Source organism: Dermacentor albipictus, unplaced genomic scaffold, assembly GCF_038994185.2.
Source record: "Dermacentor albipictus isolate Rhodes 1998 colony unplaced genomic scaffold, USDA_Dalb.pri_finalv2 scaffold_13, whole genome shotgun sequence".
Taxonomy (NCBI): Eukaryota; Metazoa; Arthropoda; class Arachnida; order Ixodida; family Ixodidae; genus Dermacentor; species Dermacentor albipictus.
Window position 1 is genome coordinate 3345872 of NW_027225567.1, and position 18386 is coordinate 3364257.

The window sequence follows — 18386 nt, forward strand, 5'->3', positions numbered from 1 at the left end:
TTGTGACAAGGGGACGGAGAGAGCAGCCAATCAGCAAGCGGTGAACTCCCCGGATGTTGCGTTGCCTCGTCTGTCGTCTGCTTGGGGACCATATACTATAAACCGAAATGGTTTTCGCTTTCTAATATATCAAATGTCTGTATGAAAAATATGTATTTTTATTCTCAAGCTTAAACACGTTCTCAAATAGTAATGTGTACGACTATTACAATTTATTAGAATCAGTTTTTCTGCAAGGTCGCTAGGTGGTGTTGCGCACGGCGCGAGAAAAAGAAAAAAAAGAGCGGTCTACTCGGCGCACTTTTCAAAATGTCGTCGCACCGAAACGTGCCGCTCGGCCCCCGGGTTTCGGCGCGTCAGAGGGAGCTCCTCCTGTCTTTTATGGAGGAGCACCCCGCCCTCGTGACGCCGTCGTACCCATTGGGGCCATCGTTCACAAAGGCCGACAAGGACGCGCTGTGGCTCCAGCTGAAGGCGCTGCTGGATGCCGAAGGCCCTGCACGCAAGACCGTGCAGCAGTGGCAGGCCTTTTGGCGGAAGCAGCGGTTCTACGCGGACCAGGCGCTGGCCCTTGTCAGGCAGCAGCAAAGCTAAGCGTGCGCGGATTAATTTCAGCCGGTCGTCTCATACGCTCGGTTTGTTATTTACAGGGGCACCGGAGGCGGTCAGCTTGCTGTATTCCACGGCCGCATCCTGCAGCTAACCGGAACCGCGCGGGTGGATGGTGGGCGAGCCGCTGTGTACGGGCGGTCGGAAGCGGTAAGCACTGGCTTAGAATACTATTATCGCCTAAGTGTTTTGAACTAGCACTTTGTGACCGTCAGAAATTCGGCAAGCGAGGTTCAATGCGACGCGGCCTACGGTGACAAAAAGCGTATTACGGTGTGTCGTTTGTCGCGACACGGTGTGTAGCTCACGTTAGGCGTCGAAAATATCCGCTTGCGTGTCGCGTCGAGACGGTAAAAAGTGGGTTCATTTGCCTACAAACGTTTAGGAAAAGTTCACGCTAGGGCGGTGTTGCTTAGAACTTTTTTGGAAACGGTCGAATCTGCAGGGGTGAAAGGACGCCCGTGAAGTTAATTTTGAGGCATATTAGAGGAACCTACGTGCTCGAAACTGTTTGAGACCATCGACTGAGGGGCATAGCCAGTGGCTGGCGCACCAAACACGCCCCCCCCCCTGCTCGAAGGTCTTTGTGTGGATAGCATGCTATGTTTTCGAACACCCCTCGAAAAGAAAAAAAATCTAGCTGCGCACTGCCCCCATTACGTGCAGACTCGCTACATTAAACCGTATCAGTTATGATTAGTAGCTGCTGGCACAAACATCGCTATGCGTGCAGAGAAGTTTTGTGACACATTCTCAACACATGCTTACAGTTGGTCCCCCCAGATGAGAGCCTGCAGGCGTGAGCTCTCGCTGGGGACTTCCGGCGCCCTCAGCCCATCCAGCCATTGCCCGCCCAGCCTACAGTTTCGGTTGGCGAGACGCCTGGCACCAGTGGCTTGCAGGTGAATTTGCACACATCGCATTTCTTTTTTTTTCGTTTATTGCACTCGGTGTGCATAAAGCAGTGTCTTACTTGAACGGGCTTTTCAGAGCGTTGCACGCGGTGCCGGTGGTGTGGCCGAGCAGGATGCGGCCCAGGAGTGCCTGAGTGCTCCAGCTCGTAAGTTGGAGTCGCCTTGTCCTGTTAGCTGTACCAATATTAAGTTTAATGGAATCACCCATCGGCATGTGATGCTTCTTACCATGTCATTCCTTTTAAACATGAGTTGCATAGGCTTCTGCTGTGAAAAAAATAGCATAACTTGTATGCTTTCAGCACCACAACGCCAAAGGCGCCGCCGAGTGCCGCCGGCGGGTGCCCGTGAAGCCCTCCCACGCCTAGTGGAACTGCATACCCGGAGCAGCGAGCAGCAGCAGCAAACCAACACGGTTCGTAGATACTATTTCTGTGCACTGCGGATATATCTCAAAAAGAGATAGGATGCAAATGGATGTAGCCGAGAATTTTTCTTCAATAACTTTGAAGTCCAATAAAGAGCCATTCTGCCTTGAAATTAAACAAAAACATTATGGTGAATCTGGGCAAATGGAACATAAGAACATTTATGGACGAATATTTGCTATTTTACAATATTCGATGGAGTGTCTTTCTATTAGGTATTTTCTTCAAAATTAATTCGTACCAAACATTTACTATTTGCACACTCCTACACAAAACCAAACCTAAGTATGTAAGGAACTAAATCCTCAGCATAGTTACCAAGTACAAATGTACATTTTTGCAATTATAACATTGCATATGCACGCCTTCTTCGATCATTGGTTGGGGTATGTTTTGCATGCTGGAGGGGTATCAGGACAGAGAATCGCCGATACTGCACAATCGCCCGCCAGGCAAACTGGTGCGTAGCCCTGAAAAGGGCTGTTTGGTTTCTTCTTACGAAGAGGTGCTTGGAGGTGTGAGATGCGTTTGAGGAGGTGACAGAAAATGAATTCTGACACCACTATGGTCTGTCCAAACAACGGGAATTGGTTGTGCGCTGAACTCGGCACCATTGACGGATGCCGCTGGGTCAGTGGATTTTCAGCGGAGAGGATGTGTTTTGCACGCTGAGACTCCATAAACAGAAGCTCCCAGCGAAGTGTCGGTAGCGAAGAATTCCGAGGTGACATTGGCGACATATTTCTTCGTTTCCAGCTGATTGCGGAGCTCCGGGATGCGGCCACCCGCCAGGCTGTGGCCCTCGAACAGCTGGCAACCGAGGCCAGGCTCCACAGGGAGGCTGCAGAGAGGCAGGCTACAGCCCTGGAGGCCATCCTGCAGCAACAGGGCCAGGCTTTGCAGGAGCTGCGCAGCGTGGGGGCGCTCTCACGGGCCATTGCAGCGGCACTGCGGCGGCCTGCACAATAATTTAAAATTTTGCTATATTCTTTGATCTGCAGCAAAGACTGCTGCAGTTTTTTTTTATCTGCAGCAGAGACTGCTGCAGTTTTTTTTATCTGCAGCAAAGACTGCTGCAGTTCTTTTTTATCTGCAGCAAAGACTGCTGCAGTTTTTTTTATCTGCAGCAAAGGCTGCTGCAGTTTTTTTTTTATCTGCAGCAAAGGCTGCTGCAGTTTTTTTTATTTGCAGCAAAGACTGCTGCAGTTTTCTTTTTTATCTGTAGCAAAGGCTGTTGTAGTTGTTTTTTAAATCTGCATGCAGATTTTTTTAAATCTGCAGTGAAAGGTGTTGTGTATAGTTTTAAACCTGCAGCGAAGGTTGTTGTGTATAGTTTTAAACCTGCAGCGAAGGTTGTTGTGTATAGTTTTAAACCTGCAGCGAAGGTTGTTGTGTATAGTTTTAAACCTGCAGCGAAGGTTGTTGTGTATAGTTTTAAACCTGCAGCGAAGGTTATTGTGTATAGTTTTAAACCTGCAGTGAAGGTTGTTGTGTATATGTTTAATCAAGCACCAAAGGTTGCCTTTTTTGTATACTTTCAAAAATATCGCATTCCACATGAGGGCACTTAAGAACTTGGACTGTGCACTAGGTTTTGTGTCGCGACTTCTGAAATACTTGCGGGAGTTCGTTTTTGTGTATTGCTTCGACTTTGTTGTGCTATGTGTATGTGTCTGTGCAGAGGAGAGGCAGGTGCCTCTTAACGTCTGTACGTATATTAGAAAATGACTCTTTTTTTTCTTTTTACCTTACAGTAAGGGCAACTTTCTTTTACTCAACTATATTATATCGCGCAGTTCTGATACAATTTCAGTTCTAAGATGGCGCTCATGTCGTGCATTTAATTTTTTTAAGCATGATTCAGTATTCCGACTTCCCGGCGTTGCAGTCCCGATTCAAACAGGCTTTTTCGGACTACCCGCCAGTTTGTGGGGTGGTCACTTTGGCTCGGTGACAAACTCCGACACCGTGTCCCATTCACAGTTAGGCCGCTGCTTGTGCATAAGTGTTAGGCAACATACTTCACAGGAAGGATAGCAAGTTATTGTGTGCTAAAGAGGACAACAAAGAAGCACATGCCATATATGCTTATGTTATGCTTCTTATCTTATGCATAAAAAATATGCACAGTTCATCTGGATGGCATTGTGTACAAGCTTGTGCAGCCATAGGGTCATTAATGAAAAGAACATGGTTTTATTGAGATGGGTAGCTAATGTACAAGATGTTATCATGCCAAAAATATTGTGCCAGACTGGAGAACATAGTAAACTGAGTCGCAGCGTGATGCTCTGGGGAGGAAACAGTGCATTGTATTGCTTGACGTTGACTTGATAATAAGTGACTAATAAATTCACCGTGGCTAATGAGCCCACGCCAATAGTGTGTTTGTAAACTTTGGCATACCGACAGCATTCGTTTCACTTTCTTTTCCCACCTGTGGAAAAAAAATAACGTACCAAGCAGTTGCAGCATTACATTGGCTGCTGCCGAGGAGGTCGCAGCAGGCGGCGGCGTACCCTCCGGAGGTGGTCAGTATGCACTCCGCGTGGTCCTTGGAAAAGGTTCACCACACTGTTGCGCTGCTGCAGGCCCCTCAGGTACAGCTCCCGCGGTTGTGGGACCCGCATGGGTGGTGCTGGCGGGTCGACCAGATCTGCAGTCTGCTGGACAGCTGGAGCAACGTCACTGTCGTCGTCCTCCTCTTCCGGGGCAGGCTCACGTGCCGCCAAGGCAATGTTGTGAAGAGCTGCACAGGCGGCAATGATGGTCGCCGCTCGATCGGGGTTGTAGAGCAGGGTCCGGTAACGCTGCAAGCAGCGGAACCTACTCTTTAGGACTCCGATGCACCTCTCCACAACATTGCGCATGGCGGTGTGCTCCTTGTTGTAGAGGCCCTCAGGGGTGCTGCCAGCTGGATGCCCCGGCACTGGTGTCAGGAGCCACGGCTCCAAGGGATAGCCGGAGTCTCCTGCGCAAGGGCAGGGTGACAGTTTAAGCGATATCTACTTCATTGTGGCGCACATTTGCAGCACTTACCAAGCAAACATTCGCCAGGGCGCAGTTCTGCTTCAAGGTATGCACGAAGAGGGTTCCTACGCCACACCCACAAATCATGACAGGACCCCGGGAATCAGGGGTTGATGTCTTCAATCCAGAGGTCTGCATCGCATGTCTGCAGATTAAAAATTAGTGCAAACAGTTGTCGTACAAGTCCTTTAAAGCACTCTCTTATATGAACCTAATTGAATATCCGCACACTGTGACAGACTGTTCGAATACTGCTATGAGCAAATCTCGGTCGGACATGGTTCGTTTCGTAGTTAAAGTTTCAACACGCGGACTTGTTTTCGTCAGGGCACTGTCAGACAAGCCCGCCTGTTAACTGCTCGGAACGTCACACATTGCTGGCGCCCCCGCGTTTACCCACATTACTGTTACGTGTTTCAGCTAATGTCCCGCAACACCTCCAACATGAAAAATTGAAGGCACAAAACTGGAATAAAAGAACTCCTTTAGTGCTATTAAATGGCACATGTATTGCAAGATGTAGCGCCCATCATTAAACGTGTGCAGGACGGCAGCACAGGACAGCGAGTACTACGGCATAATCCAGCAGGAGCGGCGTTTTGAATCCATCTAAATCGTGAATCAAGCTTCGGGGATACTCCGCGATCGAGCAACGTCAATGTCATGCGCTGTGGAGACCGCTGAGCCGCAGTGTGTCCCGCGCCGCAAGATTGCGTCACTGTTCCATCGCGATGTACCCTCAAAAGGAATCGATTCCAGTTGTGGATAGATCGAGAATACCGCTCCTACTACATTCTGTTGCAACAGTCCGAGTGAAATGGAAAATTACTGCGACACAAACGAACAAAAATATATCACTAAGGATACAATGCAAGAGTAATACTTACGATCATGGTGTTCATGGCGTAGAATCCCTTTCTCGACATGTAGCTCTGTGTATCCCCGGGGCTCAGGCCTTGGGGCTGCTGTATGGCGATAAGAGTGCCATTGACGCAGCCGAGCACACCGGGGATCCGTCCGAGCCGCGCAAACGCCGCCTTTGCTCTGGCCTTCGCGGCTGTCGTCTGGGGGAAGTCCACCCACCGCTTTTGCCCGCCAACGACAGTTATGGCGTTTGCCACTTCGTGGATGGTGTCGCTGACTGACGACTGCGACAGGCCGATGAATTCTTCACTGCCGACTCCCCGCTGGAAGCTTCCCGTTGCAAAAAACCTCAGCGCGCACAACACCTTCCGCTCGGTTGAAATTCCGCTGGCTCGCTGGCACCCGATGATGGGGTCGAGTTCGCCGCACAACCAACGCACCGTTTCTTTCGAGAAACGATAACGACGCCGGAATTCGCCTTCTGTCATCTCTTCGAACGCATTTCGCACCTCCACCCGCTCTCCTTCCTCCTCAAGCAACGCCAACGCAACAACCGAAGTTTCCCATGCAAGCGCCATTTTTCACGAATTAAACTATGGATTGGATCCGAACGTACTAGCCGAAGCCACCTTTGGGTCTAATCTAATCTGTCAGCCGCGCCATGCCAAGCCGGTCTCGTTACGAGCAATGATCGCTCCAAATTTCTCAACTCCCGTCGCGTTCGGACGAAATGCTCGGTGGGCGGATGATTGACAGGAGGGTGTTGCCATTTTGACGTCACCAAAAACGGGGCGGCGCCCCGCGGCTGCCGACGTCGGCGCGGAGTAGGCCAATCGCGCGCGCCGGTAACCGAACGAACGCGCCGAACAACATTCTCCGATCGCACCCTGGTGAAGAAAAAGGACGGAACCCTACGCTTCTGCGTCGATTATCGTCGACTGAACAAGATCACGAGGAAGGACGTGTACCCCCTTCCACGGATGGACGACGCATTGGATCGGCTCTGCAACGCTAAGTAGTTCTCGTCGATGTACCTCAAGTCTGGCTACTGGTAAATAGAAGTCGACGGGAGAAATCGCGAAAAGACCGCCTTTATCACGACAGACGGCGTCTACGAGTTCAAGGTCATGCCATTCGGACTATGCTCGGCACCTGCAACGTTTCAGCGCATCATGGACACGGTGTTAGCAGGATTGAAGTGCCCCACAGGGGCGTCTGCGTCAGTAGGCGATTAGTGTGTTGCGACACCACGTACGCGAGCACACGAGGGTTGGACCCTCCCGCGTGTAGCCGTGCGTGGCTTAGCCGTGTCCGCGGAAAGGGGGATCCTGGAGGTTGAGCCGATGCCGGGTGTTCGGACCTTTAAGGCCCCCCGGCGGAGGCAGCACACCTCTTTGGCCTCTGCTTCACGTAGACGGCACCCCCAGACTGACCCACCCGGGGGAAATCGGTAGTTGCCTTTTCCTGTCTCTCTCTCCCAACAACCTTCGTGTTTCCCTTACTTTCCACCTTTCCTGTCTTCTTCTGGTTTCCTTTTAGTTTCAGTTTTTCCAGGCAGCAAGGGTTAACCTTGTGTGGATAGCCAACCTTGGTTATTTCATATTTGGTTATAGTGGTAATGTACAGCTGGCGTTTGCAGGCCGTGTTTCACAGGTCCTGCAGCGTCCCCTTGTAGGACTCCACGGTGGGTGGCTGGCGTTACTGCCGAAATCTCACATATCTTTATGCCTAACTCCTTCCCCCCACTCCCTGGTCGCCCTCAGAAAAGAGGGCGCATCGATGAAGTATTCAAATTTTTTGGTCGGCAAAAAGAATCTTTCCCTCGTTTCCACGTCATCCATTCTGAAAAACCAGCTTATCCAGTGCGAACAATTTCCCCATTTTCTTTTTTTTATTGAAATGAATATTAGGAGAGGTTGGCGCCTTTATGGTGGCACCGGCTACTCCTTGTCACTTGGCAAAGGAAACAAATTTGCGTATAACGGGAGAATAGCGACACAAAGTATGGCACTCAGTAGAATACTGGATGAATAAAAAAATATACAGTCCAAGAGTACGTGAGTCGTAAAGTTCTGTGCATTAGTTCAGTCCATGCACGCATATATAAAGTCAGATATTTCGAACAGCCATAACACACAACACATGTAATGCACTGAAATTACAGAACAGAATTATACATATTGCGTAAAATTTGCAATCACCACATAAATCAGTTAAAAAACACGAACAACGTTTGTGTTACTCATTTAGCGTATTCGGTTCATCTGATACCTGATATTTTCCCAAAATGTTGGTCTCCTCTAAAAACTTTTTCAGAGCAAGAAGCGCTCTTTTTTGAAGGCCCGCAGTTGGCCATGGGCCAAGTATCTTTTTTAGAGTGGATGGTCTTCTGTCTAATATCAACAAATTTGCTTGCAGTACCCTTCTTTGTGGATCGTATTTTGTGCACTCGAGGAGAAGATGATGCACATCTTCGTCTGCATGGCCACAAGAACACTGTGGACTAGAGACACGTTTTCTCCTGAACAAGAAGTGTTTAATGAGTGCAGTACCAAGGCGCAGGCGGTGTAACAATGTTTCAAATTTTCTGTTGTCTCTTATATTTTCCGGCATTGATAAGTTTATACATGGGTCTATAAAGTATAACTCAGAGTTTTTAGTTTGCTGATTAAACAAGGTAGTTTTGCTGAGGCGACAAGAAATCTGTCTCAGGAGCAGACGGACTTCACTATGCAATATAGACCGTTTCATCGGGCGAGGAAGATAGGGCGCGCGGAGAGCCTTCCCTCCTCTCTGGCTTGGTCGATCCGGCGCGGCGCTGCTTGAAAGTATTGCTGTCGCATGCTGCGGAACGATTTCGAGATGCTTTAGATCTTACTTTGTGAAATTTACGCCATGTTCATTCATATAAGGTCGTCAGGGAAGCCTTTCGGTGCATCGGTAACTACTGTAGGCAGAAATATGTCTTGGGGGCGCAAAAATGTGACGCGCATAATCAGCCGTGGTGTACGCGCATTATCAGTCGCGGTGCGCGTATGTGTTATTTAGTATTTTGTTTATATCCATTTTAATTCAATAAGGAAAACCGGCGTCTCTGTATTACCAGCAATAAATAGTAAATCAGCTCACTGTCTGATCGATTGGCGTAGGGAGTAAAACATAAAAAATAAGAGCGCATGCTCGTGCACGGCCAACCTAAGGTAACCACGAAAGACCTGAGCGGCAGGTGCTATCAAATATTTGTGATACACCGGCGTCGTTCTCACGCATTTCAAGTCTAGTAGGCTTGCAATCACTATATGCCTACGCTATAGCCTTCCTGCATGAGGCCGATGGCGCTGCTCAACACAGCGATCATTGCGGTTAGTGAACCAGCACGATACATACAAAGCTATGTGCTTTGGCATAGCCCTTTTGCCCTGTAAAGTCATAATATATGACAGGGATCGCACAAAAACAATGCGATGGCTATTTTTGAGGACGAAATTTCCGTAATACGTGCGAGTGCATCGTAGAGAACGGAACGAACACAACCGAAAAAAAAAACGGTTATCATCGTCTTTCTCGAAAAAGGAAGAGAAAGCGAGCTAACGCCGCACAACGTTTATAAATATATAACCGTTGATGCCGTATGCTCGGACCATGCGCTATATAGAGCAAAGATATCTGTAATCCAGCATCTACTACTGCTTAGGACGCTCGCGCAGTTCGTAAACGGTCGCTTTGCTGGACAAGCTTAATTCAGACTGTAAGGCATGCTGTTATTACTAGCCAAAACTATTTTATTCGTGGGTGGAAACCTCATCCATCCAACCAAGTAGTCACGCAATGTGACCTGCAGCGAACCGTTTAAACGCTTATGAAAGTATAACAGTTACGGTCGTCGCGTATGTTTCATAGCTCCTAAACCGCAACTTAGAATATAGAGGATAATACTGCAATAAGGTCACATTAGTGATTCGAACATTCAGAAATACACAATTGATCTCCTAGGCTGATTGTAGGCTCAAATATGCGCGCACACATCGCGCTTGCGTCTTCCGTCCACCTCAACGCCAGCAGAAATTCCGGCCATGACGCCTTCAACCACTTCAGCACGTCTCACAGAACAGTTTACCACGTATAAGAAGCATGTCATACTAAAAAGACCGCACGACCGCGAAAACAAACGCCAGAACCTACCGCCGAGCGTATACCTGCCATGCAAAAGACCGCTTTCACCCAAGCCAGTATGGCTCTGCTCATAGGCGGCGCCACTGCGTTCACAATATGGCGGCGCCTACGAAAAAACGGTCTATAGGAAGATTGGTTGTCTCCGCGTTATTGTGCGCCGTCCGCTGCAGTATTACCAGGAATGTCGCAGTGCCCAGGTATCCACTGCAATGCAATTACGTGGTTCATTGCGCTTGCTTTTGTAAGTTCTTTGAGTGTCTCATACAATAGCAAAGTGTTCAAATAATTTTTCTTATTGCTCTGTAGTAATGTGAGAGCGGCTTGCGAATCGCTAAAGATTACCCATTTTTGCGAATGTTCTTTTGATGTTGTGAAACGCAAAGCACACAGGAAAGCACGCAAAGCACATAGTTCTTCCACGGTAGAATATGTCTCTCGGGATAATTTAAATGTTTGCTCTAGCGCTAAATGTGGAATGACGAATGCTGAAGTCGAGGAATTTTTATGACACGAACCGTCTGTATAAACGTGGATGTACTGGGGATATAAGGAGTAAATTTGGAAGAGTGCCAGTTGTTGTGCGGCTACTATGAACATGTCTCTCTTGGATATAATCCCGTCAACCAATAATTCTATTTTAGGACATGTTAACATCCAGGGAGGGTAACAAATATCCACTTTTCATAATTCAAATCTTGGTAATAATGCTTTATGTTCTCGAACAATATCGTGAATTTTGCTTTTGTTTCTTTCGGTAAGCGCGAGGTTTAATAGATGATTCTCGTGTTGCGTTAAGATGCGATAAATATGTCGGCATGTTTCAACCGTTCGTATGACTGGAAATGGTGGGTGACGAGCTTCAGCAATTACTAAAGAACTCGAGGTAGCCTGCGGAACCCCAAGACACACTCGCAGCCCTCTTGCCAGTAAACGTTGAAGACGTTCCTCAGAAGTTTGCGATAAACCATGTAGAATAGGTGCCGAGTAAGCAATTTTTTTGTTTTATGAGTGCGTTATGAACTTCTAGTAGCGAAGAGACTGATCCCCCCCACGTTGTACATGCGAGTCTCCGAAGTACGTTTATTACTGCATTGGTCTGCTTTTCAATTGCGCGGATGTGTGAAGCCCATGTTAGCTGGCGGTCAAGAATAACTCCAAGAAATTTATGCTTTTTCACAAACGTCAAAGTTTGCCCATTAAGCGTAAGTTGGAAATTATTCAGCTGTCGTCTAGTGAAAGGAAGTGCGGCTGTCTTTGCGTATGAAAGACTCCTGCCTCTTTCTTTTAAAAAGGTGTCGATACTATCAAGACCCTCTTGCAGCATTGTTTGAATGTCTTGTATATGAGATCTAGATGCCCATATGCAGATGTCATTTCCCCATTCCTTGTATCGAAGTCCCTTACCGAAGTTTTTGGCCCAGGCTATAAGGCGTCGAGGATGGCTAGCGGTGACCTGCTCTTGGAGCTCCGCGATCAGAAACAATTGGAGAAACTGCCTTAACTAGTATCATTTGGGGAGACTCAAATAGTAGTAACCCCGCACTGTACGATGAATACCACCCGCGGCGTTGTCTCGGACGATGATTTGCTGGAGCTCTCTGAGGCTGAACTCTTGGAGTGCTTCAGTGAACAGAATTTTATAAATGTCAAAAGAATTAAGATGAGGCGAGATGGTAAAGAAATTGCGACCAAACACCTAATACTCACCTTCAACTTAAATGTCCTGCCCGAGTCAATCGAGGCCGGGTACATCAAGCTCCGTGTAAGACCGTATGTGCCAAATTCCCTGAGATGTTTCAAATGCCAACGTTTCGGCCACAGCTCGCAGAGCTGCCGAGGCCGCCAAACATGTGCAAAATGCAGTGCCCATGAACACACGTCTGAAGCTTGCGCGAACTCTTTGCATTGTGTAAGCTGTGATGGAGAGCACGCCGCGTACTCGCGGTCGTGCCCATCTTGGAAAAAATAAAAAGCAATTGTCACGATCATAGTGAAAGAAAATATATCATTCAAGGAGGCACGTAGGCGGGTGGCACACCTGCCTAAAACACATTTGCCGAAGTGGCGCGTCAGGGGACAGCGCCACAACGGCCTCCGGCGGCTGTCCGACCCACACCCATGGAGTGAGGCGGAAGTGACGCCATCCGCCCCCTCGGCGGCTGCAGCTAACTCTGCTATACGCTGTCAGGATTGGGGGCTCAATCCCATCGCTCGTGGTCCTTTGCAAAGATTGGAGTACGGCATGAATTCGAAGGTAGCTGGCCCATGCCGTCGTCCAACTTATTTACGCTGAGATCGTTGATGAAGTGAAGAACTGTTTCTCATCGAGAACGAGGAAAAGGGTTTATTTACAGAAATTAAATCAGTCTAACATGACTGCTTGAGAAAAAGAGTATCAGTCCAACATGACTGCATGAGAGAAGTGACTCAGTCTAACATGACTGCTCAAGAGAAGTGTCCCCAGCATTCGCACAACAGTTTTTATACACTCGGTCCGCCGGCCATACGAGGCGCCGACTGTTCGTTTACTCATCACCAACTCGCCGCTGCTCCACAGATCAGTTTACGTACACAAAGGCAACCGCGTTCTGATGCCCGACGCCGGCGTTGGAGGGGTGCCGTTCCGGGAAGTATCGGCGCCCATCGAGGGTAGCTCGTTGTCCTGCGTCTGGACGAGCATGAGAAGCACCAAAATACGGCTTCCCCACGGCAGCTTGTCCATGCGTGTCATATCAAGTCCACGTTGGGGAACTCCGAAACCATTGTTCACACACTGAACTCGTCCCGTCACAATGTCGATGGGGCTGGAGGAAGGCGGCGGTTTGCAGCACAAAGGCCGCTTCTTCGAACGCCTCCTAGCTGCAGTGACGGAGAGGGTGCGGAATGCGCGTCTTGCCCCCTTGTCGTAATTGGGTGGCAATCCTGCTCTGCAGCTCGCCATTCTTAACAGCGAACGCCTCCTAGCTGCAGTGACGGAGAGGGTGCGGAATGCGCGCGCATCTTGCCCCCTTGTCGTAATTGGGTGGCAATTTTGCCTTGTAGCTCGCCATTCTTAACAGCGCCTCCATGGCCCAAAAATCTCGACTGTCTAGCGCTGACAACCGCTAGGCAGGAAGAGAACGGCTGCTGGTCAGGGGGGGGGGGGGGGGGGGATTGATGTCTTGGCTCGCAGCGACCACTTGTGCATTGATGTCACCGCCCCAAAACATCCAACAAGGACAGGCAACTGCAAAACGAACCCCACAACATGGCTCGGCGCCGAGATGACGTGCATTGGCTCTCACTTTAGACTCGCTAGGCTTCAAAAAAAAACAACAACATAAGTGCAGAAACAAAAAAAATGCTGCAATTCGTTATGCCAATTTCTGAAGCAAATTCCTGCTGACACATTCAGCAATCATGGAGGGAATTCTGCTAAATGAGAGGGGATCTTCTTCGCCTAAAGAAAAGTTAACACTAGTAACCCTAAAATTTAGGCGGGACCCTCAAACGCAGAACTCAAATTAGCCTGCTCAAACCATCCGCATTGCTATGCAACTTTCCCTTCTTATATCTAACGGAGAAGTTGTACTCTTGGAGAGTGAGGCTCCATCGAAGCAAGCGGCCGTTTTCGTGTGACATTTGATTGAGCCACGTCAGAGGACAGTGGTCGGTCTCGAAGATGAACTTCGCTCCGTACAAGTAACACGACAACTTCTGGGCGGCCCAAACCAAACAAGCGCATTCCTTCTCTGAAGCGCTGTAGGCTTCCTCTCTTACATTTAGTTTACGGCTGGCGTAGAGGATAGGATGCTCCTCGTTATCGTCGCCGACCTGACTAAGTACCACGCCCATACCTCTGTCGCTTGCGTCGCATTGAACTATGAATTCCTTTGTGTAGTCTGGCGCGCGAAGCACAGGGCGAGAAACCAATAGCGTTTTCAAACTTTGGAAAGCGTTCTCTTTGTCCTTATCCCAGTGTACGTTACTCGGTGCTCCCTTTCGGAGGGCGTCTGTTAATGGACTTGCCAATTGCGAGTAATTCGAAATGTACCGTTGATAGTACCCCACAAGTATCAAAAATGAACGAAGGTCCGTTTTCGTGCGCGGCTGACAAAAATCTCCAATCGTCGCTATTTTCAGCTCAGCCGGCCGTCTCATGTCCTGACCGACAACATGGCCCAGATAAGTAACCTGTGAACAACCAAACTTACACTTTTCCGCTTTCATCGTTAAGTCGACTTTAAACGTACGAAGCCTCCCATTCTTGTCGTAATAGACTTTGGCGTTCTTTTGAGCTATTGCCATGTTCTTTCCGACTAGTTCTTGGGTTGCGCTTAGCCGTTCCAGTAAATTTAGCACGTATTCAACCGCAGTTGGACTCTCCCCTCTTTCCTCCCACATCTCTCTTAACATTCTCAGTGGAGACCGGAGTGTCCTCCCATACACTAGTTCTGCTGGTGAGAACCCTGTCGCCTCATGTGGAACCGTTCCCAAAGCAAACAAAGTTGCCGGCAGACAGTTCTCCCAGTCCTCCTTGTGCTCGTAACAGAGCGCACGCAAAACTCGCTTAAGCACCGAATGCCACCTCTCTACACTGTTTGACTGAGGGTGATAGACAGAACTGTGTATTAACTTTACCCCGCACTTTTGCAAGAATGTGGAAGTCAGTGCGCTCGTGAATACTGACCCTAGATTTGCCTGAATTTCGGCTGGAAACCCAACTCGTGCAAACACTGTCAAAAGCGCGTCTACTACTTCGGTGGAGCTGAGCTCTTTCAAAGGGATTGCTTCTGGAAACTTGGTAGCCGGACACAGCATGGTAAACAAGTACCTGTAGCCTGATTTTGTTTTTGGAAGAGGCCCTACCGTGTCTATTACAAGTCGTCTGAAAGGCTCTGTAATTAAGGGCACTACCTTCAGTGGAGCTTTCCATGTCTCTCCTGGTTTACCAGAACGCTGGCAGGCGTCGCATGCTCTTACAAAGTTTTCTACATCTTTGAAACAGCCAGGCCAGTAGTATTTTATAAGCAATCTTTCCTTTGATTTGTTTATGCCTAGGTGGCCGGACCACCCATTTCCATGACAAAGACTCAAAAGGTCCTCCCTATACTTAGTAGGTATGACTAACTGATCTAAAATCCTACCCTTTCGATCTCTGTAATGCCGATACAACAATCCTCCTCTCTCATGTATCGTTACGTTGCGCCTAGCAATGCCTTCTTTAGCTGTGTCATGTAATTTAGCTAAGCTCTCATCATTCTTTTGCTCAGCTGCCAGTGACTCTCTATCCACGCGTAAGAGTTGATCAAAGTTCTTTGAGGCCGGTGATAATAACGACCCTGTCTCGCTTGTGAGCGCGTCTACTTGCTCTTCCTGCAGGCTAGAACTCTGACACTCTAGTGCTACGCTCTCATTGAGCTGGTCAGCTGGCAGGCTCTCCTCAACTGTTCTTTTGTCCCTCGGGCCTAGCTCGGATTCGGGTATTGAAGCTATCCCCTTTTCTGCTTCCGCTGGAGGAGCTTGAGCATTTTCAGCCGAAAGCGCCACGATCTTACGAGCTTGGCCTCTGGTCAATGCCTGTACTATGCCCTCTCCCAGTTTCAGCCCTCTGTCACGCAGTAACTGATTCGAACGATTCGAAAAGATGTAGGGATACTGCAGTGACAAAAACTTGGAAACTGCAGCCTCAGTCTCTAGCTCCCCGAATGGTCCACTGATTTTGACTTTGGCCATGGGCAGACACACGCTGTGTTCTTCTACAGCCTGTTTTATCCATGCTACTTCTCCGGTGAAGTCATCTACCATCACGTAAGACGGATGGACAATGTCCAGCGTGGCGGCACTGTCTCTTAGCACTCGGCATGGTTTTCCATTAACTTGCAGGTCGTGGAGATATGGACTCAAAAGTTCCATATTCTCATCTTTTTCCTCCACGTAGGAAAAAACTTCGCTAGACTTCTCGCAGTTTACAGCTATATGTCCCAGTTTGTGGCATTTGTAACAGCGAATTGGTCTAAAAGATTCGAATTTTCTTTTCTGTTCTTTTTGTGCGGTTTCTCCGTTAAGTTTCTCCTCGCTCTTTTCTGCGGGCTTTTCCGCCATGTCTACAGGCTCTGATCGTCTAGTTTGCGCACCCTTTTTGAACGAAAATGGTTTCCGCGGTCCATTTCGACCGTCCCAGTTTCCCTCCTCGGCGTTCAACTTTCTACGGGTTGCGTACTCTTCGGCTAATTCAGCCGCCCTTTCCACAGTGTTTACATTACCTCTGTCTTGCACCCACAGTTTCACAGCTTGGGGGATGGTTTTGTAAAACTGCTCTAGACACATGCATTCAATGATCATGTCTCTGCTGTCGTACGCTTCCGCGCTTTTAAGCCACTCGACTAGGTTGGCCTTTAAGCTATATGCAAACTCCGGATAGCCCTCGCTATCTTTCTTGCCTGTGCTCCTAAACCTTTGCCGAAAAGCTTCGGCTGAAAGGCGGTATTTCTTTAGGAGACTAGCCTTAACTTTTGCATAATCATATGCATCCTGCACACTCAATCTGGAGATTACTTCCGCCGCCTCACACGGCAACATAGAAAGCAACCGCTGTGGCCATGTACTCGGACCGAAGTTCATCTTCTCGCAAGTCCTTTCAAAATTGCTTAGGAACAAGCCTATGTCGGTCCCGACCTCAAATGGCTTTAATAGCCTGTCCATGCGGTACGATTCTGCCTCACTTGATCTACCCAGAGCGCCTTCACTTCCTTGAGACAACTCCAAACGTCTGCTTTCAAGTTCAAGTTGCATTTTTCTTAACTCGAGATCTTTATCGCGTTCCTCTCTTTCTCTTTCCCGTTCTTCTCTGTTCCGTTCTTCTCTTTCTCTTTCCCGTTTCTCTCTCTTTTTGAGAAGTTCCAATCCCATTTCAATATCTTCCTCCCTGGCCTGATTGGAAATTAGCTCCAATAATTCCGATTTGAGCATTTCCTTGCGTACATCTAGGCCCAGTTCCTCACCAACAATCAACAACTCGTCTCTCAGCAGTGTCCTTAACTCCATGACTGCTGCTTTACTGCCTTGATTCTGCTCTCTAAATCTAGCTAGGAAAACACAACCTAGCTAACACACAACAATCTAGCTTCCCTACTGTTCTAAACAGAATAACCACAAAATGAAGCCTAGAGAGTCAAAGCAAAAACCAAGCACTCACCGCAGATACAGCACCATGTCGCAAAGTCCATCTCACCGCTGTCAGCCAGTTGTCAGGACTGGGGGCTCAATCCCATCGCTCGTGGTCCTTTGCAAAGATTGGAGTACGGCATGAATTCGAAGGTAGCTGGCCCATGCCGTCGTCCAACTTATTTACGCTGAGATCGTTGATGAAGTGAAGAACTGTTTCTCATCGAGAACGAGGAAAAGGGTTTATTTACAGAAATTAAATCAGTCTAACATGACTGCTTGAGAAAAAGAGTATCAGTCCAACATGACTGCATGAGAGAAGTGACTCAGTCTAACATGACTGCTCAAGAGAAGTGTCCCCAACATTCGCACAACAACAGTTTTTATACACTCGGTCAGCCGGCCATACGAGGCGGCGACTGTTCGTTTACTCATCACCAACTCGCCGCTGCTCCACAGATCAGTTTACGTACACAAAGGCAACCGCGTTCTGATGCCCGACGCCGGCGTTGGAGGGGTGCCGTTCCGGGAAGTATCGGCGCCCATCGAGGGTAGCTCGTTGTCCTGCGTCTGGACGAGCATGAGAAGCACCAAAATACGGCTTCCCCACGGCAGCTTGTCCATGCGTGTCATATCAGGTCCACGTTGGGGAACTCCGAAACCATTGTTCACACACCGAACTCGTCCCGTCACAATGTCGATGGGGCTGGAGGAAGGCGGCGGTTTGCAGCACAAAGGCCGCTTCTTCGAACGCCTCCTAGCTGCAGTGACGGAGAGGGTGCGGAATGCGCGTCTTGCCTTCTTGTCGTAATTGGGTGGCAATCCTGCTCTGCAGCTCGCCATTCTTAACAGCGAACGCCTCCTAGCTGCAGTGACGGAGAGGGTGCGGAATGCGCATCTTGCCCCCTTGTCGTAATTGGGTGGCAATTTTGCCTTGTAGCTCGCCATTCTTAACAACGCCAACACAGCAGACGGGGCCATCGACCCCCACAAATGCGGACGCTCCCGGACACTCGTAGCGAGCGGTCGCATTCCCCCTCGCTCCGACGACCACGGCACTCGCTACAGCCCTCGTTGTGAGAGTTTTTTTTTTATCCCTAACACTAGCTACTTGTTAACCTTCTCCCACGACAGCGCTCTCGAGGGTAGCCTTTTTTAGGGCTCCCAGGGAAGAAGCTATGAACCTGTAGCCGGCCGTTCGGGCCCTTGGTTGGACCCTGAC

The 18386-nt window shown here is 48.8% G+C and overlaps 1 protein-coding gene and 1 long non-coding RNA gene across 2 annotated transcripts; one reads left to right on the plus strand and one right to left on the minus strand.

Moving 5' to 3' along the window:
* Positions 1–326: 326 nt before the first annotated feature.
* On the plus strand, positions 327–4363 carry LOC135917810 (uncharacterized). The gene is made up of 6 exons (XR_010569417.2): positions 327–596; positions 651–759; positions 1380–1511; positions 1600–1669; positions 1826–1938; positions 2708–4363. It is a non-coding gene; the product is annotated as an uncharacterized lncRNA (long non-coding RNA).
* Positions 4364–5084: 721 nt separating this feature from the next.
* On the minus strand, positions 5085–6423 carry LOC135917801 (putative nuclease HARBI1). The gene is made up of 2 exons (XM_065451404.2): positions 5869–6423; positions 5085–5126 (listed from the first exon to the last, which is right to left on the minus strand). Exons 1-2 carry the CDS (start codon positions 6421–6423, stop codon positions 5085–5087), a joined length of 597 nt encoding a protein of 198 aa, XP_065307476.2.
* Positions 6424–18386: the final 11963 nt, after the last annotated feature.

Excerpts from the sequence above, each read along its gene's own strand:
- LOC135917801 (XM_065451404.2), bottom strand. The coding sequence starts at position 6,423 with ATGGCGCTTGCATGGGAAACTTCGGTTGTTGCGTTGGCGTTGCTTGAG. Across the intron at positions 5,127-5,868 it reads ACGCCATGAACACCATGATC|ACATGCGATGCAGACCTCTG; the intron begins GTAAGTATTACT and ends TTTAATCTGCAG.